A 26,273-nucleotide genomic window follows, 5' to 3' on the forward strand; every position below is an offset into this window, starting at 1 on the left:
AGAAAGTTATTCCTTAAATTTTAAAGTATACATTTTAACTATATCTATAATATACATTTTTTGCATCAATTATGTTTTTATTAGGTTTACTTTCCTCCCAGAATTTGAAATTCTGACTGCACAAATTGTTAGTGCCACTTTATATGTTTACAAAGAAGCAATGAAGAATCTCCTCCCAACACCAGCCAAATCTCACTATCTCTTTAATCTACGAGACTTCTCCCGTGTTATTCAAGGGGTGTGTCTTTCCAGTCCACAGACAACAGATACTCCAGCTGCAATCAAGCGTCTTTGGGTTCATGAGGTGAATTATTTTTGCATATACTCAATGGAGTGACATCTGCTTATTGTTGATTAATTTTTACTGAAAATAATGTTCTCGTTGGTGAGTTACTTGTACAAAAGAAAGTTGTGGTGACAAATGTGAAAATTGAAAAAAAAATTGTCATCCTGAGGAAAATGTTTATTACTTCAACATAGTGAGCCAGTCAGCCTTTGATGTCTATTCCATGTTTATCTAGAGTTCTAGTTCACAGTTGATCATATCTTAATTCTATTTAACTCATATCTCAAGTACTTTTAGCTATCTAACAATTATTTTGAAACTTTTAATTGACTTACCTGTAAGAGGATTTGAGAAGGGAGAATAATTCACTCTGTGTGAAGAAATACCGCCTGAATGATCATTATTTAAAGTTGTTATGCTCTTTTCTTTTAAACACTTCATTGGAAGAAATGAGTTCCACTTCCCACATTGAATCTAAAGAAGTTAAACACTCAATTAGATTCCTCTTTAGGCACAAAGAACCCTCTGTTCGCTGTCATTTCAATCTTTTGGATATTAGATCATTTTGGTAAATATATTTTTACTCCCGTTGGGTTGATCCGGTCCTTTGCAATTGTAGCATGATTTTCAACGAGTTTGCTTCAGCTCTCTTGGAAAAAAATACTAATAATTTATGAGGTAATATTAAAATCATAACAGCAGGGCACTTATCAAATTCAAGATGAAGCCAATACAATTTGTGAAAGAGGATTATATTTGAGACATTTTCTTTGAAAAGCAATGTGCTCTGCATCAAGAGGAACCTCTGGATGTTCCATCGATGATTTTTCAGAAGGCATTTGATGAGATATCACATCACTGATTACTGTGAGAAATAAAGTGTAGGATGTGATGTGTGGAGATGGATTGGGTAACAGCAAGCACGATGTGGGCATAAATGATCTTTTTCAGACTGGCAAGATGTAAGAGTGTTGAATTATTGGGATCTGTGCAGCAACCTCAATTTTTTGAAGGATTCCGAGGTCACAAAATCTATGATGATTAGATTTTTAATGACACAAAAATAGGTGACAAAGTAAGTTGAGGAGAATGCATAAAGAGGCTACAAAAGAATACAGGCAAGGCCAAAGGAGTATTGTGGGAAATGTGAAATTGCCCACTTTGGCTGGAAATATAAAAATACATTTATTGAAATAATGAGAGATTGAAGATCTAGGTGCAGGTAAATTCAAGTGTAATGAATTGTGTACAAGGATATAGCAACTCATTAAGAAACCTTACAAAATGTTACTATTTATTGGGAATTAATTACAAAGGAGGGTGGTTATGCATCAATTATATCAGACATTGGAGAGTCTACATATGGAATAGTATACAGAATTGGTTTTCTTATTTAAGGAAGGATGTCAATGCAGGTGAAGTAATTCAGAGGCTAATAAATGGAATAGATCTTCTGAGGACAGGTAATGCTTGTGCCCACTGGAGTTTAAAAGAGTGAGAGGTGATTTGATTATAAGATCTAGAGGATGAAGAAAACAGGTTGGAAAAATCTAATATGGGGAGACACTTTTTAAAGCATCTTCCTCTTCCTCAAAGGGCTGGATAGGCAGAGCCTTTGAATATTTTTAAGATAGAAGGTAGATAATCACTTATTAAGCAAAGGGTGGAAGGTTGCCACAGATAGACAGGAAAGCAATATAGTTATGTTTTGAGATGTGATTAATTACTTCAGTGTGATGAGTAATAAAAACATATAGTTAACATGTTGCTCAGAAGGCTGTTGGTTGCTATATTTATTCTTCACTGTGGTTGCAAAATGGTTGATCCTAATTTCTGTTGGTGCTTCCAATTTTGTGTACTTTCTCAGAAACACATGAATATACCATTCACTTGTTGCAAGCAATACTAAAATATGAATGCAATGTTATACTTGTAATCATTAGTCGTCAAAACATAAGAAATTCTAAAAAAATTAAGTTAGCATTTAATCAGTATTGTAATTTCCTTGGATTGTTTTTGCATTTTGTTTGACTATCATTTAGAATTTCCATAGTTTTTAAAAATCTTGCACTGTGTAGAAAAAGAAATTGGAGAATAGTGAAGGGAAACCAGGCAAGAGAGGGTGCAGTTAGTTTAATCTGAATATATAGGGAGAAGAGCACATTGGAGAAAAGGAGGGATTTTAGCCCTTGTGGTTTATACCGCTCAATTTCAGGCTGGTGAAAGTTGGTCACTTCCTCTGTCCTTCTCCCACGGCAAATGCAAATTCTTTACTTTCATTTTTACATAGTTTGTTTTGAACACTACCATTGAATCTGCCTCTCAACAACCCCTGGCGATCTATTCCTTGCGCTGATAACCTAAAAAATGTTTCTTCACACTACTTTTGATTACTAAAATAACTTGCATTCCACATCCTATGTTCCTTGACCCCCGACGTGAACAATTTCTCTCTAACTTTGTGATCAATACTGATTTTAAGTATCTCTATCAGATCCTCTTCTGTTTGAAAGAGAACAAGCTTCACCCCTAAATCATTTTAGTAAATTTCTTGCACATTCTTTCAAAAGATTATACACTTTGCTGATGCATGGGGCACAGTATTGGTCATATTACTTCTGTTATTGTTAAACCAGTGCTTTATAACATTTCATTATAACTTCCTTGTTATTATACTTATAAAGTGGTGAATCCCATCTGCTTTTTAGCCACTTTATTAACCTGCCCTACTTCTTTCAACATCCTATGCACTAATACCCCTAGATTTCTTTGTTCTTGCACTGCTTCTAGAATTGTGGCCTCTAGTAAATATTACTTTAAATATTTCCAACAAATACTTTGCAATTCCAAGCATTACCTTTTCTCTGTCAGGTGTCTGTGTGTTCCTCCAGCCTGTTTGAATCTACTTGAAATCTATCATTCTACTCTTTATAGTTCACTATACTTTCAAATCTTGTGTCAGTTTTGTGTTGTTTTGCTGAATTTTAACAGGAACTATTTTGTTTTCGAATGCAGATTGCCATTGAATATTCGGCTTTACGGTTTTTCATCATCAGTCAAAATTGCTATCAATATCTATTAAGGCTGGCATGCCGCAGTATCCAATAGTTATGCCAGAAAATTACACTGCTGATGGTTTTCATATTCGACCAAGTACACTTTGCAAATCCCCCTGTGGTAAACCAGTTTGTATATTTAACTGTCTAGGCACATCCATTGGCAGACTCCTGAATAAAGGTGACTGTTCCACATCCCCCTCTCCAGTTCAGGACAGTAGACCAGCATGATGTACCTCAATTCTATTGTGAATAAAAGCCTGTCAGTTTTACATAACTTCTAGCCTTTTGGAGTTACTGATGGTGCATCAATTTTATTCACAATACATTTTTTTTAAACAATGGAGCAGATCCTAAAAATGGAGAAGTTCGACCCTTAACCATCTGAAATCTGCACCAACTTTGAACTCTGGCTGCGTTGCTTTGACATCATCTTGATGTTTTGGCATCATCTGCCATTGTTCAATCAGAGAACGACAAGCTAAAGATACTACTCTCCTGGGTTGGCCCCCTGGTATACTCAATGATCAGGGATGCTGCATCACTCCTGGAAGCGATGGACATTCTGAAAGGCCAGTGCCTGAGGAAGGTAAACAAGATCTCTGTGAGACACCTCCTGGCTACCTGAAAACAGCGACCCTGAGAATCGAGTGCTGAGTACCTCTGGGCTCTGCGAACTCTCGGATGGGCCTGCGACTGCAAGAGCATGACAGCTGAGGAGAACATGGAGGACCTGATTAGAGATGCCTATGTCACAGGCATCAGATCGAGCTACATCCATCAGAGACTGTTGGGGAAAGGTGAGCTCAACTTGCAGATGGTGGTCAAAATGGCAGGCACATTAGAGGTGGCCCTCTAGAGGTGGACCCATTGGTCGACAATGCGGCCGCTTCATGGTTGCCCCGGACACCGCCATTTTGGGACGTGCTGCCACTGCCACATCCCGCCAATGATCTGACCACAGCCACTGTTCTCTGTGAGCACCTAACACCAATATCGTCTCATCCGCTTGTGACTTGACCACAGCGGCTGTACTCTATGAGCATCTGAAGTGCTACTTCTGTGGCGTGAGTGAGCACCCAGGAAAATGCTGCCTGGTGAAAGACACAGTTTGCTCTAACTAAGGGAAGAAAAGGATATTATGTGAAGGTGTACAAGTCCAAGTCACCCCAATCCAGCAGCTCCACCTGCAGGCCTGTGGGGCCGCCATCTTAGATGTCGCAATCTTTGAGACCCAGAAGCACCACGTGTGAGCCATGAGGGGCCACCACCTTGGACACAGTCATCTTCAAGACCCAGCAGCACAGTGTGCAAGCTGTGGGGATTGCCATCTTGGATGCCACCGTCTTGCGACTGAAGACGTGAATTCTCCACTGCAGCTTCAGTGACCTGACACTGGACTCCATCACACTGGATCAAGGTAGTCCTCATCAACTCGCCAGATCAATGATGGACATCCAGGTAAACAGCCACATGGAGCTGTCCATTCGATAGTGGGAGTACAAAGAGCTTCATCCACCCTGACACGGTTCAGCACTACTCCCTCATGGTTAGACCAGTGAGTCACAAAGTCTCCTTGGTTTCGAAGACCCATATGGCTGATATCCGCAGCTACTGTATAGTGACCCTAACCGTGTGGGGCACAGACTTTAAACACCTGGTGATGTCACAGCTATGCACTGCCACGTGACTGGGACTGGATTTCCAATGCCACTTAAAAGTGTGATGATGGATTATGATGGCCCTCCACCCCCCACAGTCTGTTACCAGCAGTTCTTAAATTGCCCGCTGCGCTCCACCAGCACAAATCCCCTGGCCTCTTCCCCACCATTTCCAGCCAGCAACCGAAGATTGCCCATTGCCCATTGCACACGACCTGGGGACTTTCAATTCTCAAGATTACCCCTCCATTTTTGTTTACTAATCTCAACCCCATTGCCACCCAAAATAGGTGGCACAGTGCTGGGGACAGGGCCTTTATTAGGTCAGAGGTGCAGTGGCTACTCAATAGGGATCATTGAAGCCAGCACCAGATCTTTGAGAGCTCAAGTGGTGATGGTGAGGAATGGGGAGAAAAACAGGATGGTTATTGACTACAGTCAGACCATTAACAGATATGTGCAGCTGGATGTGTTCCCACTTCTCTGCATATCCGATATGGTAAACCAATTTGCATAATATTGGGCTTTCTTCATCATCGATCTAAAGTCAGTATACCACCAGCTTCCCATCTGCCTGGTGAACTACCAATACACTGGTTTCAAGGTGGATGGCCGCCTCTACCATTTCCTGAGGGTTTCCTTTGGCATCACCAGTGGGGTCTCGGTCTTCCAGCGGAAAATGGATTGAATGTTAGACCATTATGAGCTGCAGGCATCATTCCCGTATCTGCAGCCACAACCTGCAGGATCATGATGCCAAACTCCTTAACCTCACATACAATAAGGGTAAATGCATATTTTGCACAACCCGCCTTGCCATCCTTGGCTGCGTCGTGGAGAACAGAGTCATTGGCTCTCACTCCAATCTCACGTGCCTGCTTTTGGAAGTCCCCCTTGTCACAGCTTCAAAGCCCTGAAAAGGTGCCTGAACTTTTCTTACTATGGCCAGTGGGTCCCCAATTATGCGGACAAGGCTTGGCCTTTCCTTATATCTACCTTTCCCCTGGCACCAGAGGCCTGTGCAGCTTTCAGCCACATCAAGGCAGACATTGCCAAGGCTACGATGCATGCCATAGATGAATCTACCCTGTTCCAGGTGGAGAGCGATGCATCTGACTTCACTCTGGCTGCCACACTTAACCAGGCAGATAGACCCATCCCCTTTTTTTCCCACACCACCAGAGCTCCGAAATTTGATATTCCTCTGTTGAGAAGGAGGCCCAAGCCACTGTCAAGGCAATATAGCACTGGAGACTCTACCTAGCCAGCAAACGATTTTCCTTGCTGACTGACCAATGTGCAATGGCTTTCATATTGAACAACCAGGAGTAAGGTAAAATTAGAAAGGATAAGATATTGAGGTGGAGAATTGAACTTTCCACGTATAATTATGATATCTTGTACTGGCCCTGGAAACTCAATGAGCCCCCAGATACTTTATCCCACAGAACATGTGCCAGTGTACAAATAGACCAATTGCAAACTTCCACAACGATCTCTTCCTCCCTGGAGTCATCAAGTTCTTCCACTTTATCAAAACCTACAATCTGACCTGAAACTGCCAGGTCTGCACGGAGTGCAAACCACGCTTCTATTGACCAGATAGAGTGCAGCTGAAAAAGGCCACCCACCCCTTTTAACACCTGAGTATTGTTTTTAAAGGACCCATTCCCTCCTCTGACTGCAACGTGTACTTCTTCAACATCATCGATGAGTACTCATGTTTCCCATTTGCCATCCCCTGCCCAGACTTGAAAACTGCCACAGTCTTTGAGGCTGTTTGCAGTTTCTTCTCCCTGTTTAGGTGCCTCTGCTATATCCATAGTGACTGGGGGCCCTCCTTTATGAGAGACGAGCTGTGCCAGTACCTGCTGTCTAGAGGCATCGCCATGAGCAGAACCACCAGCTACACCCCCCGAGAGAACAGGCAGGTGGAGAGGGCGAATGCTACCGTTTGGAAGGCCACCCTCCAAGCCCTGCGGTCTAGAGGCCTTCCAGTCTCCCTCTGGCAATATGTCCTCCCTGAGGCACTGCATTCAATCAGATCACTCCTTTGTGCCACTCCCCAGGAAGACTTGGAATAAGGACCACACTGCTGGCTTGGCTGATGTCCCCAGGGGCAGTCCGACTCTGGAAGAATGTGAGGAACCACATTTGGTTGAAAAGGTCCACCTCCTCCGTGCCAATCTCCAATATGCCTATGTGGTGTACCTGATGGGCACGAGGAGCCAGTCTCTATTAGGGTCCTGGGTCCCTCAAGGGTTCCTGAGATCATTACCAATCACCCGCACCCCCCTAACCATGATATACCAGGGCCATGGCATGTAACCCCCGTCCCCAACGGAAGCCATGCCAGACTCATCGCCATGCATCCATCAAACCAATGCCGACGACTGCATACAGGCTCCCCCAGACCATCCATGATCCCATCGCTGCAACGCAGTCAATACTACTATGTTGCAGGTCTAGATCAGACCACCTGAAAGATAATTTATGATACCATCTAATGCACTTCACCATGCCCAATTCTTATTAAAAACAAGGTGTGGTAAACCACTGTTTGTATATTTAACTGTTTGGGCACTCCCATTGGCTGACTGTACTTGTGGCTCTTATCACAAACCCCTGAATAAAGGTGTCTGTTCCACAGCCCCTTCCCCAATTCAGGACAGTCGACCAGCATGTATGTGCCCCCATTCCATTGTGTATAAAAACTATTCAGTTTTACATAACTTCCAGTCTTTTGGAGTTATTGATGGTGCATCAGCCCCCAAAGCAGCCAGCCGTGTTTTTTTTTAAGTCGTTGAATTTCTCAAAGTTGTTAACATTATTGATACAAAATGTGGACCTTCAAAGATCTGAAAAGAATGGTTTTCAGTCACCAATAGATGCTTCATTTTTTTTACAAAAGCAACAGATTTATTTATTACTTTTTCATGATGAGGGCATCACTGGCAAGATCAGCATTTATTGCCTATCCTTAATTGCCCTTCAAAAGGTGGTGATGAGCTGCCCTTGTGATCCTCTGCAGTTAATCCAGTGAAGGTCTTCACAGTGCAGTTGTGTAAAGTGGTCCAAGATGTAGATCAGTGATAATGAGGAAATTAGAATGGTGTGCATCTTGGAAAGAAAGGTACAGGTTATGGTGTTCACATCTTCCCTTTTTCTTTTTACTTACAGATGAACAAGGAGTAGCCTCTCAAACCTGCTCCTTTATTTGATGATCATGACTGATCTGATTGTAATCTTCACTCTGCATTCTTATCTAACCTTATTGAATGCCTTCTCATCTGAAGGCTACACCTGGCAATTGGAGTCAGGTGACTTAGGGAGTTGAATTTGAAAAACTCAGACCAGCAGGAAGCTGATTGGGCAATAGAGATCAAGTGATCCAGGGGATCACTTTTTTTAAAATGAACCTGTGACACAGGGCGATATTTTAATTCACTTCAACTAAGCAGTCTGGAGACGGAACTATCGACCAGAGTTCCACACTGTACATGCAGCAGTGAGTAGGAAATTCACAACTAACTAGTTTTTTTTTCCCTACAACATCTACTTATTTACATTTACCTCAAAGATCTCAAGTAAATTTGTCAAACATGACCTTCCCTTCCTGAATCCATTATGTTTCTGCCTGATGGAAAAATTTCTATCCAGACGTCCCACTATTTCTTCCTTTGAGCAATTTTACAGTTAACTGGCCTATAGTTACCTGTCTTTTGCCGATACCCTTTTTTAAACAGTGAGTGATATCTGCTGTCTTTCAATCCACCAGAACCTGCCCAGAGTCCGGAGAATGTCAGTAAATTATAGTACCTGTACTATAACTTTTGCCATTCCATCGGGACCAGGGATTTGTCTACCGTTAAACCTTCTAGTTTGCTCAGCACTACCTCTTTCCTGATAGCGATTGTGTTGAGGTCCTCCCATTGCATTCTTAACATCACTCTTTGACATGTTAGATAGAGAATATCTTTTACTGTGAAGAATGAAATAAAATAGTCCTTCAAAGCCTTGGCGATTTCTGCATCCCCAATATGAATGACCCCTCCCAACTTCGCAAGGGACCTGTATTCACTTTAGCTACCTTTTTCTGCTTTGTACATTATAAAAGCTTTTACTATCTGATTTTATATATTGTGCTAGTTTACTTTCATAATCTGTCCTTCCTTTGTTGCTTCTTAAGTTTTCTTGATCATTTATTTTCCCACTATTGGCAACTCAGTCTCCATCGGGCACACAGAACTCAAATCAGTCAACCAGTTTACCTATCTCGGCTGCACCATTTCATCGGATGCAAGGATCGACAACGAGATAGACAACAGACTCGCCAAGGCAAATCATGCCTTTGGAAGACTACACAAAAGAATCTGGAAAAACAACCAACTGAAAAACCGCATGAAGATTAGCGTATACAGAGCAGTTGTCATACCCACACTCCTGTTCGGCTCCGAATCATGGGTCCTTTACTGACATCACCTACGGCTCCTAGAACGCTTCCACCAGCGTTGTCTCCGCTCCATCCTCAACATTCATTGGAGCGACTTCATCCCTAACATCGAAGTACTCGAGATGGCAGAGGCCGACAGCATCGAATCCACGCTGCTGAAGATCCAACTGCGCTGGGTAGATCAAGTCTCCAGAATGGAGGACCATCGCCTTCCCAAGATCGTGTTATATAGCGAGCTCTCCACTGGCCACCGAGACAGGTGCAGCAAAGAAGAGGTACAAGGACAGCCTAAAGAAATCTCTTGGTGCCTGCCACATTGACCACTGCCAGTGGGCTGATATCGCCTCAAACCGTGCATCTTGGCACCTCACAGTTCGGCGGGCAGCAACCGCCTTTGAAGAAGACCGCAGAGCTCACCTCACTGACAAAAGACAAAGGAGGAAAAACCCAACACCCAACCCCAACCAACCAATTTTCCCCTGCAACCGCTGCAACAGTGTCTGCCTGTCCCGTGTCGGACTTGTCAGCTACAAACGAGCCTGCAACTGACGTGGACATTCTACCCCTCCATAAATCTTCATCTGCGAAGCTAAGCCAAAGAAAGAAGATTGGCAACTCTATGCATAAGCTTTTAGTTGGATACCCTGATGGCTTTCTTTATTTCCTTAGTTATTCATTACTGTCCTTCCCTTTAACTGGAATAACATTTCATTAAGCACTGTGAAAAATTTATTTGAAGGTTTACCACTGTTCCCCAGATATTACACCATACAAGTCTGTGTTCCCAGTCTACGCTTGTTAACTCCTCCATCATCCTGTTTGAATCTTTATGTTTAAGCATAGTGCTCTCATTTTAGATTGAACGATTGCACCCTGCATTTACATGAGAAATTCAATCATGCTGTGATCATTCTTTCAGAGAGAATTCCCAACTACAAGATCATTAATTTTACCTGTCTCATTGCACAGGACTAAATCTAAGATAGCATGTTCCCTTGTAGGTTTGGAAACGTAGTTCACAAAACCTGTCACAAATACATTGAACAAAGTCCTCCTCAAGGCTGCCTCAGCCAATCTGATTTGCCCAATCTATGTGTGTCAAAGTTCCCCATGACAAATGCCATTCCATTCTCTCATGCATCAGATATTTGTTGGCTGGGCTACTGAAACATTGTTATTTCATAGCCGATAGCCAATTTCCTCCAGTGATCTTTTAATCTCTTTACTAATCCTGATCTCTGCTTCGTATATCTTGTATTGTCTCTCACTATTTCCCTGATCCGATCCTTGCCACAGCTCCCTTACCTTCCTGCTGATCGTTCCAAATTACCCAGTACCCCTAATAGATTTAGTACTTGTGACTAGGGGGATCAGGAGGTATGGAGAGAGAGCTGGAACAGGGTACTGAGTGGATGATCAGCCATGATCAAAATGAATGGTGGTGTAGGCTTGAAGGGCCAAATGGCCTACTCCTACACCTATTTTCTATGTTTCTATGATATTTAAATCCCAATCATTTCTATGCTTCATCCACGTTTCTCTCATGGCCACTAAATAACCCCTTCATTCTGATTTGTGCCACAAATTGACTGACCTTGTATCAAATTCTATGAGTAGTCAGGTAAAATGCCCTTACACTCATTTAGAATCTATAATCTTCATATCTTTTCCATTTCACTTGTACATTTCACTTTTCTAACTTTTGTTCCAGTCTCTGTATAACTTCCCTCTTTCTTTCTGCATGGATTTACATTACATTTAAACCTTCCCCAACACTATTGGCCAGTAATCCCCTGTAGGACATTGATTCTGGACATGCCCATGTGTAGACCATCTAGTTTCTACTCCCCCAGAACCAGTTTCAACGGTCCAAGTATCTAAACCCCACCCCCTTTCAGAACAACTGCTCCTGCTATGTATTTTTCCAAATATTCTATTCTTTACTTGATTAGCATTTGACACAGGATTATTACTTTGGACATCATACTTTTTAATTTATCTCTGAGCTCACTAAATTTGGTTTGTAGGGCCTCATCTCGCTTCTTTCCTATATTGATACCTACATGTGCCATGACAATTTACCTTAACTCTTAGAATGCCCTATTTCAGAACATCTATTCTTTTTAAAATATTGAAAAACTCTGCTTCAAACATCCTTAGAAGTAAAGAATTCCAAAGAGAGACAATATTGGAGGAGTATCCTCCAATTTAAGCAATGTATTCTGCACATCCATCTTGGTATGAGGGGTCATGGATTTGGCTTCGCCATTGTGCTCTGGTGATGGAAGGACTGGGATTTCAGGGAGGGTGTCATGAAGTTGGATGTTTTGTCCTGAGTGGTATTGAGCTGGTTGTGTGTTATTGAGGCAGCACTTATTCATCTTGTGCAGATAGTGGAAAGGCATTGGGTTTTAGGAAGTGAGTCACTCATCACCACATATTCAGCTTTTGCTCTCTTCTTGTAACCACAGAATTTATGTCACTGATCCTGTTGAGCTTTGATCATGGTGACCTCAGGAGGCTGCTAGTTATGGTCTTGGCAATTGTAATGTCATTGAATAACAAAGTCAGGTGATTAGTCTATCTCTTGTTGGAGGTGGTTATTTTCTGGCACTTTATTGCATGACTTTTATTTCACACTTATCAATTCATGGCTGAACATTGCCTAAATCTTGCTACATTTTAGGCATGGGCCACAGAATTTAGATATATTGTCATGTGTACAGAGTTACAGTGAAAAACTTGGGCATCGTTTTGAAAAAAAGCATTCACGTAGTTTTTTTACCATGTTTTTTCCTGTGGATTTTAAAATCTAAAATAGCATTGGAGAGTGTTCACTTGATGATTAATTGTCAATGGAATTAAACATTGCGTAATCATCGGCTAAGGTCCCCTGTTCCGAGGTAGGTACAGATTATGGTTTTGATCATTTCTGCAGCTGCTGATGAATAATCTGCTTTGAAAAGTGCAGAAGTTTTTTATTCAAATGCCAGTATTTTTATTTCTGTTCATTGATCAAAATTAGTTTTAAAAAATAATCAAAATTAATTCCAATTATTTTATAACCAAATACAGGTTTTACGGGTGTATTATGATCGTTTGGTAGATGATGGAGATCGAGCTTGGCTTGTTGATTGTCTCCAAACAGTGACGGAAAATCAGATGAAGGAGAACTTTGATGAACTTTTCAAACACCTAGACTTTAATGGTGATGACAAAGTGATGGAAGACAAACTTCGTAGTCTTATGTTTTGTGACTTTAGTGATCCAAAAGGTGGAGACAAGGGATATCGGGAGGTCCTTGATTTCTCCAGTTTAAAGAAAGTGGTTGAGAATCATTTGGAGGAGTTTAATAATCTTAGTAAAAAGCCAATGAATCTGGTTATATTCAGATTTGCAATCGAGCATGTCTGTCGAATTTCCCGTATTCTTAAGCAGCCACGTAGCCATGCTCTTTTGGTGGGAGTTGGAGGCAGTGGTCGTCAGTCATTAACCCGGCTTGCAGCATATATGGCTGACTACATTTTGTTTCAAGTGGAAATATCCAAGAGTTATGGATCTTATGAATGGCATGAAGATTTAAAACAAATATTCCGTAAAGCCACTGATGGTGAAATGCAAGGCGTGTTTTTATTTACTGACACTCAGATTAAACAGGAATCATTTCTGGAAGACATCAACAATTTATTGAATGCAGGAGAAGTCCCAAATCTCTTTCCCGTAGATGAGAAACAGGAAGTTTGTGAACGTATGCGTCTAATTGATCGTCAAAAAGATAAGTCAAAGCAGACTGATGGGAGTCCATTGGCACTTTTCAACATGTTTATTGAACGCTGTCGCAATCAATTACATGTAGTTTTAGCAATGAGTCCTATTGGAGATGCTTTCCGCAACAGGTTGAGAAAGTTCCCAGCGCTTGTCAATTGTTGTACTATAAACTGGTTTCAGGTAAGTCCTAAGGTGTTATTTTACAAAGGAAGAATGGGAGACAATGTAGACAAAAAATATGTTTATTCAATATGATTATGAGTAATATATATTTACAAATTTCATAAATATATTTTTGCCCCATAAGCCTCACTATCTTTGGTTAACTTGTCTATCGATCTTGGATGTAAAATGAAAAATTGGCCTTGATGAAGGGCTCGGGCCTGAAATGTTGGTTACCATTTACTTCCAATAGATGCTGTGTTACCTTCCTAGTTTCTCCAGCACTTCAATGTATGACATTACAATCAAAGCTTCTGCAGACTTTATTGTTTAATGACCTTTTGCTAAAGGTGGTTTCAAACATGTTTTCTAACTTCACTTGTCTTAAATTGTTATCATATTCTTATGTTATTCTGATAAACCCACACTGCACTCCTCCAAGATTGGTCTTCCAAAGGTGCCATGTCAAGAAATGAGCTCAGTATTTCAGGGGCGATGAAAGGTCTTTGATGTAAAAGGTTAATCCTGTTTTCCTTTCCATAGATGCCGCCTGACCTATTGAGCATGTCCACAAGGTCCTGTTTGTATTTCAGAATTTCACTTTTTGATATTCCAGGCACAATCTCACTTGGGATTTATATTAGTGAGCTCTGTAGATTCCATTAGACTTGATAATTTTTTTGAAACTTTCAAATATATTGCACTGATATATGCATATGGATCCCTTGAATGTCACTGCATGTTCAGCATTTAATTAATGAGAGTTTGTTGTCATATACATAAATATAGTACAATGTACAAATGCACTATCTCACTTGCTGCAATTTCTCAGTTATATAAAACACACTAACACAAATTAAATATAATTAAGGCTCAATGAAGAGATAAAAAGATAATAAACATGAAAGAGAGAAGATGCTAAATAATAAATATTCACAGATGTTTTGTGGTCTTGTGTAATTTTATGTTTTGGGTGATACAGAAGTTTCAAGAACCTGATACTTGTTGGAAAAAAAATGTTCTTGAACCTAGAGGTGCTGGACTTGGGCTTCTGTACATTTCCAGAGTAGTGCTTTATGATGTTTACATTTAAAAAAAATTAATTTATTTAAAATTTAGACATACAGCATGGTAACAGGCCCTTTCGGCCCATGAGCTTCTACTGCCCATTTATACCCAATTGATCTAAAACCCCTGGTACATTTTGAATGGTGGGAGGAAACCAGAGTCCCCGGGGAAAACCCACGCAGACAAGTGAGAATGTACAAACTCCTTACAGATAGCGTGGGATTTGAACCCCAGTGCCAATTGCTGGTACTGTAACAGCATTGTGCTAACCACTACACGAACAGTGCTATGCTAACCGTTGGCTGCCTTCTTGGGGCAGTGCCTTATGTAGATGTCTTGGATGAGTGGGAGATTGATGTGTGTGATGAACTTGGCTGTGTCTGCCACTTCTGTCGCTGCCTGCGTATGCCAGGCCACGATACAATCAAGCAGTATACATTCCATGGTACACCTGGAGAAGTTCAATCGGTTATGCATCAACATGCCTAATTTTCTCAAGCTCCTGAGAAAGTAGAGGCACTTTCTTGATGCGCTGATCCCACGTGAAGTCCACTGATTTGAACAGCCATGAACTTGAAAGTATTAACCTCTTCCACCACCATCCTGATGATGAAGTCAGGTATGTTGTCCCTTAGCTTCACCTTCCTAATGTCCTCAATCAGCTCCTTAGTCTTGATAATGTTGAGGACAAAATTGTTGTTACACCATATAATTAGATTATCAATCTCTTATTGGCTTTCATTCTAATTTTCTCCATTTGTAAAGTAATCTGAACAATCCTTTCTTGGCACATTGCAGACACTCGCAATCTATTTGCAATAGATTTTCTCATTCACTTGGGCCACCCATATCACTTTGCAAATTTTTGCATAAATTTCTACTGCTTAAGTTTCTGCTGACTTCATGCTATTGGCAAATTGCATTCATGGTATTTCATTGCATCAGTGAAGTTGTCAATAATTTGGTGAATATGCAGCCAATTGGAGTAGCTGTACCTTCTTCCCACTTTCTGATGCCTGGCAATTTCCTAACAAGATCAACAATTTGCTTTTGATTCTGGGTTTCATCTTTAAACGACACTCTTTTATGAAACATTACATCAAACATCTTTTGGAATTCCATACAAGTAACATTTTATAGAGACTTAACCTGTTCAATGCACAGGTCACTGGGTTGTAAAATAAAATCAATTATGTTTGTTCGTAATAACCTACCCTTTACTGGTTCTCATTCTGATCAATAAATTATTGCTAATGAGTAGACATGAAGCTTGACAGCATTTTAAATGGTGAACTTTATTGATCGGTCTTCAGATAATGACACAATATACTAAAGACAATTGTGGAGCTTAATTATATGCTTAAGACCATAAGACATAGGAGCAGAAATAGGCTATTCACCCCATTGCATCTGCCCTGCCATTCAATAATCAGATGATAAATTTTCCCACTCAGCCCCACTTCCTGGCCTTTTCCCCAAAACCTTTGATGTCCTAGCTATTCAAGAACCTATCAATCTCTGTCTTAAATAGACCCAATGACGTCCTCCACATCTGAATGAAGCAAGAAATTCTGTAGATTCACCATCCTCTGGCAGAAATTCCTCTGAATCTCAATCCTGAAATTGTGCCCTCTTGTCCTAGACTTTCCCACCACTGGAGAAAAAAAAACCTATCTTCATATACTATGTCCATGCCTTTCAACATTTGAAATATTTCAATGAGATCCCTCCAAAATTCCAATGAGTACAGGCCTTTCATTCCCAGTTTGATCTAATAACCATAGAAACTCAATAATTAAAGCCATTGATCCCCATTGTCTAGTTAGAAGATTTATTCCTGAAATCCTTTAGGTACGTTGTCTTTCTTATATGTCCCAGATTCCTCTTGAGACATTGGAGATCTCGTGTTCTTTCTAATGAATGCCTTCAGTCATCCCAGATACTCCTGCTATGCACCGACTTCTTTTCTTCCCTTTCAACTGACACTCTAAAGGCAGAATTACCGCAAACAACTATACTTGCATTTAAACAACCAATGAAGCACAGTAGCAGTTGAAACTTAAACTCATTTCTGAAATTAGGCAAATTACAAAAGTTAAGAATCAATTATGAAGCAAAAGCCAGAAACTGAACTTGTATGTTGCATTGTGGAATAATTGGAGGAATGTTGTCTATTGAATTATATAAAGTCTCAATGCTCTTTCTAAAGTGTGGTGTTTAGAATTGGACATAGCACTCCTGTTTGTGACTAAATAAATAATTTTTGATTCATCGCAACTTATTTGCTTTTGTATGTTCTCCTTTGTTTATAAAGCTGAGGATCTCCAATGCTTTCATACTGCTTTCTTAGTACTGTAGTTTCTTCACCTTCAAAGAATTGTATGTACATGCAAACAGATCTATGTTTCTGAACAAACTTCAATAATATAAATGATGTTGCCTCTCCTTGTTATGCCTCCCAAAATTTACTATTTGTAAGAAAATTTCATCTGGTATTTGTTTGGATAGTACTGCTCCGAGTGGGAGGCGGCGGCCCCAATCCAGGCACAGCGTGAACTGCGGCGGCCTCGGCCCCGGTCCGGGCAGTATGGACCGACCTAGGAGGGGAGGCAGGCCCCTCCAGCCCGGGTAAGAAACCTGCATAGGAGAAGGCCACTCCGATATAAAACCTACGACCCAAAGACCTCGCTGCCACGTCCCAGCTTGCTTGGCCACGGCACACGAACCATGGGTGTAAAGGGTGGGGCCAGTACTGCGCGCACTGCACTCCACCTAAAAGCTCCTTTGCGCAGGCCCGAGGACAGGTCCACGTCCTCCCCCTCCACGTCCTCCCCCTCCACGTCCTCCCCCTCCACGTCCTCCCCCTCCACGTCCTCCCCCTCCACGTCCTCCCCCTCCACGTCCTCCCCCTCCACGTCCTCCCCCTCCACGTCCTCCCCCTCCACGTCCTCCCCTCCACGTCCTCCCCCTCCACGTCCTCCCCCTCCACGTCCTCCCCCTCCACGTCCTCCCCCTCCACGTCCTCCCCCTCCACGTCCTCCCCCTCCACATCCTCCCCCTCCACGTCCTCCCCCTCAAAAGATGCTCACAAACTCAAGCTAGCATGCTGGAACATCAGAACCATGCTAGACAAGGCTGACAGCCACCGACCTGAACGTCGGTCTGCCCTCATTGCACATGAACTCCTCAGACTTGACATCGACATAGCCGCTCTCAGTGAAGTCCGCCTGGCAGATGTAGGCAGCCTCCAAGAACGCGGCGCGGGCTACACACTCTACTGGTCTGGCAAGCCTTCGGATGAACGACGCCTATCTGGTGTAGGCTTCATGGTCAAGAGCTTCATTGCCTCCAAACTCGAAAACCTTCCGACAGGCCTCTCGGACCGAATCATGTCCATGCGACTCCCACTTCAAAACAAGCGTTACATCACCCTCATCAGTGTCTATGCTCCAACCCTCCAGGCGGAACCAGCAGAAAAGAACAAGTTCTACACCGACCTGCGCAACCTCATCCAACGTACCCCTACAGCTGACAAGGTTGTCATCCTGGGCGACTTCAACGCTCGTGTCGGCAAAGACTCAGAAACCTGGCCAGGAATCCTGGGCAAGCATGGCGTCGGCAAGTGCAACGACAATGGGCGCCTCCTGTTGGAGCTCTGCGCAGAACAGCGACTTGTCATTACAAACACCCTTTTTCAGCAGAGGGACAGCCTTAAGACCACCTGGATGCATCCCCGATCCAAACACTGGCACCTCCTGGACTACATCCTGGTGCGAGAAAGTGACAAACAAGATGTGCTCCACACCAGGGTCATGCCTAGCGCGGAATGCCACACTGACCACCGGCTGGTTCGCTGCAAGCTCAACCTTCACTTCAAGCCAAAGCCCAGGAACAATAAAGCCCCCAGAAAGAGGTTCAATGTTGGAAACCTGCAGTCAGACGAAGCGAGAGGAAACTTCCAGGCAAACCTCAAAGCAAAGCTCGACGTTGCAACCCGCCTCACGGACCCGTCCCCTGAAACCCTCTGGGATCAGTTGAAGACTACCATACTGCAATCCACTGAAGAGGTACTGGGCTTCTCCTCCAGGAAAAACAAGGACTGGTTTGACGAAAACAGCCAGGAAATCCAGGAGCTGCTGGCAAAGAAGCGAGCTGCCCACCAGGCTCACCTTACAAAGCCGTCCTGTCCAGAGAAGAAACAAGCCTTCCGTCGCGCATGCAGCCATCTTCAGCGCAAACTCCGGGAGATCCAAAATGAGTGGTGGACTAGCCTCGCCAAACGAACACAGCTCAGCGCGGACATTGGCGACTTCAGGGGTTTCTACGAGGCTCTAAAGGCTGTGTACGGCCCCTCACCCCAAGTCCAAAGCCCGCTGCGCAGCTCAGACGGCAAAGTCCTCCTCAGCGACAAGATCTCCATCCTCAACCGATGGTCAGAACACTTCCAATCTCTTTTCAGTGCCAACCGCTCAGTCCAAGATTCCGCCCTGCTCCAGCTCCCTCAACAGCCCCTAAGGCTAGAGCTGGATGAGGTTCCCACCCTGGATGAGACATATAAGGCAATCGAACAACTGAAAAGTGGCAAAGCAGCAGGTATGGATGGAATCCCCCCAGAAGTCTGGAAGGCTGGCGGCAAAACTCTGCATGCCAAACTGCATGAGTTTTTCAAGCTTTGTTGGGACCAAGGTAAACTGCCTCAGGATCTTCGTGATGCCACCATCATCACCCTGTACAAAAACAAAGGCGAGAAATCAGACTGCTCAAACTACAGGGGAATCACGTTGCTCTCCATTGCAGGCAAAATCTTCGCTAGGATTCTACTAAATAGAATAATACCTAGTGTCGCCGAGAATATTCTCCCAGAATCACAGTGCGGCTTTCGCGCAAACAGAGGAACCACTGACATGGTCTTTGCCCTCAGACAGCTCCAAGAAAAGTGCAGAGAACAAAACAAAGGACTCTACATCACCTTTGTTGACCTCACCAAAGCCTTCGACACCATGAGCAGGAAAGGGCTTTGGCAAATACTAGAGCGCATCGGATGTCCCCCAAAGTTCCTCAACATGATTATCCAACTGCACGAAAACCAACAAGGTCGGGTCAGATACAGCAATGAGCTCTCCGAGCCCTTCTCCATTAACAATGGCGTGAAGCAAGGCTGTGTTCTCGCACCAACCCTCTTTTCAATCTTCTTCAGCATGATGCTGAACCAAGCCATGAAAGACCCCAACAATGAAGACGCTGTTTACATCCGGTACCGCACGGATGGCAGTCTCTTCAATCTGAGGCGCCTGCAAGCTCACACCAAGACACAAGAGAAACTTGTCCGTGAACTACTCTTTGCAGATGATGCCGCTTTAGTTGCCCATTCAGAGCCAGCTCTTCAGCGCTTGACGTCCTGCTTTGCGGAAACTGCCAAAATGTTTGGCCTGGAAGTCAGCCTGAAGAAAACTGAGGTCCTCCATCAGCCAGCTCCCCACCATGACTACCAGCCCCCCCACATCTCCATCGGGCACACAAAACTCAAAACGGTCAACCAGTTTACCTATCTCGGCTGCACCATTTCATCAGATGCAAGGATCGACAATGAGATAGACAACAGACTCGCCAAGGCAAATAGCGCCTTTGGAAGACTACACAAAAGAGTCTGGAAAAACAACCAACTGAAAAACCTCACAAAGATAAGCGTATACAGAGCCGTTGTCATACCCACACTCCTGTTCGGCTCCGAATCATGGGTCCTCTACCGGCACCACCTACGGCTCCTAGAACGCTTCCACCAGCGTTGTCTCCGCTCCATCCTCAACATCCATTGGAGCGCTTACACCCCTAACGTCGAAGTACTCGAGATGGCAGAGGTCGACAGCATCGAGTCCACGCTGCTGAAGATCCAGCTGCGCTGGATGGGTCACGTCTCCAGAATGGAGGACCATCGCCTTCCCAAGATCGTGTTATATGGCGAGCTCTCCACTGGCCACCGTGACAGAGGTGCACCAAAGAAAAGGTACAAGGACTGCCTAAAGAAATCTCTTGGTGCCTGCCACATTGACCACCGCCAGTGGGCTGATAACGCCTCAAACCGTGCATCTTGGCGCCTCACAGTTTGGCGGGCAGCAACCTCCTTTGAAGAAGACCGCAGAGCCCACCTCACTGACAAAAGGCAAAGGAGGAAAAACCCAACACCCAACCCCAACCAACCAATTTTCCCTTGCAACCACTGCAATCGTGTCTGTCTGCCTGTCCCGCATCGGACTTGTCAGCCACAAACGAGCCTGCAGCTGACGTGGACTTTTTACCCCCTCCATAAATCTTCGTCCGCGAAGCCAAGCCAAAGAAAGAAGAAGACTGCTCCGAGTCCCATGGCTAGTGTAACTTCTTTACGAGGGTTGTAGTGGATCAGCACCTTATTTGCTGATGTTAGTATTTCCTTTAGTTGATAGACTGTGTTTTTAGTTTCTGTGTTCCAATACCATGTTTGATCTTTCTTGAGATGCATAGTGTGGACATATTAGGGATATGTAGTGTAGACATATCAGGGATATGTAGTGTAGACATATTAGGGATATGTTTTCAGTAGTGATTAACAAGGCCTAGGAAAGACTGTAATTCCGATTTGTTGGTTGGGTATGGGGCCTTGCGAGCGGCTTCTGTTCCTGCTGGTTTCATTCGCATCCCCTTGTTGTCGATTGTAAATGCAAGGTATGTTACTGAGGGGCACTTGAAGACACATTTGTCCTTTCGTAATCGTACATTAGTCTGGTTAAAACCTTTTCAAGGTTTTGTAAGTGTTTACTGTCATTTTGGCTGGTGATGATGACATCATCTAGGTATCCCCCAACTGAGAGTCCATGTAGTAATTTGTCCATTGTTGCTTGAAGAATCACAGGTGTTGCTGAATCTCCGTAAGGCAGATGTGTAGGTGAATAGTCCCCGATGGGTATTGATTGTCATATATTCCCTTGATTTATTGTCCAATTCTATCTGTTGATATGCTTGTGACAAATCTAGTTTTGTGAATTTTTGTCCTTTGTTTAGTGCTTGGAACAATTCTTCTGCCTTGAGCATGGGATGTTTGGGTATTTTGAGTGATGGATTTATGGTGATTTTGTAATCGCCGCAAATGCGAATTTCACCCTTTTTCTTTTCGTATGGGTGTGATGGGCGCTGCCCACTCGCTGTATTATATTGGTTCTAATATGCCTTCATGTTTTAGTCTGTTTAATTCAGCCCTCAATTTTCCCTTTCATAGAAAATGGGACTGTTCTGGCTTTGAAGAATTTTTGTTCTGCATCATCTTTTAATTACAGTTTGGCTTGAACACCTTTGATTTTCCCCAATTCTTGTTGGAAAACCACTGCATGTTGTTGAGGATTTGTTCAAGTACTCGCTCGGAGGTATCTGTGTGGTTTATATTTAGCATTGAACTGATTTCCAGCCAGTCTAGGGGAATGTGTTGTAGCCAGTTTCTTCTAAAGAGTTCTGGTCCCTGGGTATCTAGATGAAGAGAGAGAGTGTTTTTGGTTGCTGTTGTTTGCATTGTACTTGGACCGTACATTTTCCAAAAACTTTGATTTTGTCTCCTGTAACAGATCTTAGAGTTATTTCAGTTGTTTTTACAAGGATGTGTGGTAGCAAATGTTCCTTTACATGAAACGGCATTAGGGACACCTCTCCCCCTGTGTCTAACTCCATCTTCAGGGGGTGTCCATTTATTTTTTAACTTTATAAAGATTGTAGTGTTTCCTCCATTTATTCCTTGGATGTGTAATATCTCAGGAGCTGAAATTTCAGGAGCTTGAAGGGCAGTCGTTGGGTTGTTATCTTCATCGTTGCTGGGTTCTCTCTGTCTCTCTCTCTCCCCAATTGTTTTGACTTTAGCTGCCTAATTATTTTCAGGCCACTTGCGCTTTAGAAGTGGACATTTAGTTTTGATATTTCTTTATGTTTTGCAATGTTGCATTTAGAATATTTGAAGAAACGGTTTTCTGGTCGGTGGTTGTATTTCCCACAACGGAAGCATTGTTGGTGGGAAGACGTCCTGATCAGTAGGTCTGATTAACCCACATTCAGGTTTTTATCTGCCATTTCAGAGCTGCAGGCAGCTCTGTATGCAATCTGTAATGTAACGTCTTGATCCATTCCTAATAATTTTTGCCTTGCTTGGTGATTTGCCAGGCCCATCACTAATCTGTCTTGCAGTGCCTGATTTAGAAAGTGCTCAAAATTACAGTGCTCCGCCAGTTTGTGCAACGATGCTAGGTATTCACTTACTGTTTCTCCTGGTCCTTGTCTCCTTTCACAGAATAGTTGCCTTTCTGCCATAACTGGTGGTTTGGGGCTTAAATAGTTCCTTAGAGCTGTGCATAATTCATTAAATGTCTTTGTCCTTGGATCTTTTGGGGACAGCAAGGTCTTAAGGAGGTTGAATGTTTTTCCGTCCATTATACTGAGAAAGAGGGCATGTTTGTGGTTTACTGGAACTTCCATAATATTGTGGGCTATGGAGTAGTGGTTAAACCGTTCTATGTAGTTATCCCAACTTTCTTCTACTTCATTGAATTCCTCAAACTTTCCCTCCACCATCTTGGCACGATTTCACCTTGTTCTTTTGCTGGAAATTTGTTGGGGTTGTTTGGTAGTTGTTTTCTACCTTCTGTTGTTTTCTTTCTCATGGTTGGTACATGGAGTAGGGTTCATTTCGTTCCTTGTCGCCACTGTTGTGCATGCACTCACACAATTAAGACTTGGAGACTTGATGCTTTTTCATCCTTTATATCTATTAGACTAACATGGCTGCTGACACACAGGGTTTTATATATGTATATATATATATATATATTTTTTTTTTTAAAATATATATAAAGAGAGAGAGAGAGATAGAAGGGTGACATCATGATGTGGGCATCATGATGCCCAGCAGAGGGTGGGCTTACACCCAACAATAATCTCTTTCTTTCAGGTCATCACAGAGTTCCTTTTTGTTTCCCTTATTTCAAGTGAAACATTATACAGCCAGCCATCTCTTGCATGGACCACAAGGGCTTTGAACAGGTTTAACTAAGAACGCCCAACCTGTCTTCAAAGTGGGATTTTTCCACAAGCTTGCCAGCTTGGCCTGTTCCAGTCCCAACTGCTGCTGCTGAACTGTGGAACTGAATTCTCTCTCTCTCAAAACACACAACTCTCTTAGAACAGCAAACTGCACACAGACTGCGGCACCGGACGCGATCTTCTGGGTTCATTTATCTGTTGCTTTCCAAAATAATAATCCATTACTCCACGGCATGTTTAATTAACACCTACTTGTGAAGTCCCTGTAGGCATTCTTCAAAATTTTTGCAAAGGTACTTGCAGCCTGGACTGTCTGGCTTGAGCAGAGCTCTGGCATTTTAAATAAGATATATTTTGAAGTATTTGTATGTGACCTATACTAAAAAACCTCCCATAATTTATCTCCTTTAAAACATATCTATGTACAACATAAAATATAACATAATCTGTCACACTTTCCCCACAAAGGAATTTTAACTCTTGAGTTAAAATTCAGTTATAACTAAACTGACTTTACCACCACGAAAGTAATAATACACAATGTATAACATGTTATAACAATGTAACCTAATGTTGAGAGTATATATTTCTATACATGATCAATTTTAACATCTTGACAAACAATATGCTATCACATTATTTGTACCTCCTGATGTGATGAATTTGCAGATTATATTCTTGCAATATTAAATTCCAGTTTAACAATCTTCTGTTTTTATTTTTAATTTTATTCAAAAACAGCAGAGGATTGTTGTCAGTAAATATCACAATTGGTTTCTGAGTGGTACCGAGATATACATCAAAATTCTGCAGAGCAAGTATTATAGACAAAATTTCCTTCTCAATAGTGGAATAGTTCCTTTGATGAATATTGAATTTTTTTGAAAAGTAGGAAACTGGATGGTCAATTTTATCATGTTTTTGCAACAAAACTGCACCTGCTGCCCCCTCACTGCCATCTACTGCTTAAGAAAATGGGCTGTCAAAATCAGGAGATTTTAAAACCAGGTAATGACATAGCATCTCCTTTAAATTTTCTAACGATCTCTGAAAAACTTTCATCCATACAAATTTCTCCCCATTCTTCAAAAGATTGGTTAAAGGAAGAGCAACTTCAGCAAAATTTCCAATAATATCCTGCCATTCTGAAAAACCTTCTCACTGCTTTCTTGTCATGGAGGATAGTGTTACGAGTCCAAAGGACCCCAAAACTCAGCAGCAATAGATATTCACAATGACAAATAGTTACTAAAACAAAAGTTGTTTTTAATTATCTTTAAACATGAAAACCGAATCAAATTTTAACTTCTCTCTATTAACTTAACTAACCCAAATTAAACCCCTTCTAATTCTAAGCACACGTGTATGGTGTGTGTGTAAATTTAAGAAAAGTTCTTTGGTTCACAGTTCAATCTCACTTCTCATTCTTCCAAGTTCATTGGTTGCAGGCAATTCTTATATTGTGCACAGAATTTAACATATATAAAGTTCACCAGGCTTTGGTGCTTGAAAGGTAAATGTTTACTGCTCAGGAAGATTCTTGTAAGGTTTTCAGAGAGAAATTTGTTGTTCCAGGATTTCCACAACTGAGGTACCACCATTAGTCACCTCAATGGTTCACTGACAAAACTTGCCCCATCAGGGTTTTACAGATGATAACCTTTTTCTTTCAGGCTACCACAAAGTTCCTTTCTATTCCCCTTATTCCAAGAGAAACATCAGACAAATGGCACTTCCAGCCATCCGACACTCTGGAGCTTTCTGTTTTCAACCACCTTCTCCTTGATTGCACCGTTCAGATGCTTTGTGTCCCACACACTAGCTGAGAGAGCTTGTTTCCTTTCTCTCTCTCTCCCTCCATCTGCCAACTGCTAGAAAGCCCATGTGACTCTCTCACTTGCAAAAACCCCCACCTTCTTCAGCAAACAACAGGAGTTCTCCTTTTTAGTCAAGCCGTTGTCTTAGGTAAACAAAAGCCAGGAGTGACCTTTCTGTGAGCACTTTGTAGAAAGGTCAGAAGCCTTGTAGTTATTCAACCAGCCAGCCTGTCTCCAATCCAAACAATGGTCTATTCATTTCATGATGTCATTTCAATTAGCACCTACTTGTGAAATGTGCTTAGTATTCTCCATAGTTTCTGTAAAGTTCCTGAATATGAATTCTTCAGTATTTCAAATAAAATTTGTTTTAAAATGTGTGTATGTATGTAACTACTCTAATTTTACCAAATTCTCCAAAATTATCTACTCCATTACAATAAGAAATTCAGAAATTGCATTCACCAGAGCTTGAATAGGAGCAACTTTGCCATGACCAACTACATGACCCAAATATGTCACAGTACCTTGTCCAAATTCAGTTTTAGCTAAATTGATACTAAAGTTTGTTTTGGATAATCTTTCAAACAATCTGTCCAATTCCCTCAGATGTTCTTCCATGTGTTACCTTTTGTGACCAAGTCATCAATATAAACATCTGTATGTGTCAACCTTTGGATTACTGAATTGATCATCCTTTGGAATGTTGCCGAAAGGTAACACATTATACTTGTAAAAACCGAATGGAGTTATAAAAGTCGAAATATTCTTTCCTTTCTCAGTTCACATCAGTAACCCTTCAATAAATCCACCTGAGTAAGAAATTTAGCTTTCCCAATTTTATCAATACAGTCATCTATTCTCGGAATAGGATAAGCATCTGTTTTAGTACTGAATTAACCTTCCTGTAAATCTGTACAGAACCTAACATATCCAACTGGTTTAGGTACC

General features: G+C 42.1%; 1 protein-coding gene across 14 annotated transcripts in view; it reads left to right on the plus strand.

The window, feature by feature from the left end:
* The window catches only part of dnah7 (dynein, axonemal, heavy chain 7), a 359,684-nt gene that overhangs the window by 180,856 nt on the left and 152,555 nt on the right, over nt 1-26,273 (plus strand). For 13 of the 14 annotated variants that reach the window (XR_011356527.1, XR_011356526.1, XR_011356528.1 and 10 more), the window contains 2 exons: nt 85-304; nt 12,532-13,404. Coding sequence is in view for 11 of the 14 variants with exons in the window: in XM_069934600.1 (XP_069790701.1) it covers nt 85-304; nt 12,532-13,404 (1,093 nt within the window). In the remaining 3 variants the exon portion in view is untranslated. The remainder of the gene's footprint in view (nt 1-84; nt 305-12,531; nt 13,405-26,273) is intronic. The other variant, XM_069934606.1, reaches the window with a different exon arrangement.

Source organism: Narcine bancroftii, chromosome 4, assembly GCF_036971445.1.
Source record: "Narcine bancroftii isolate sNarBan1 chromosome 4, sNarBan1.hap1, whole genome shotgun sequence".
In the NCBI taxonomy this organism is placed as follows: domain Eukaryota; kingdom Metazoa; phylum Chordata; class Chondrichthyes; order Torpediniformes; family Narcinidae; genus Narcine; species Narcine bancroftii.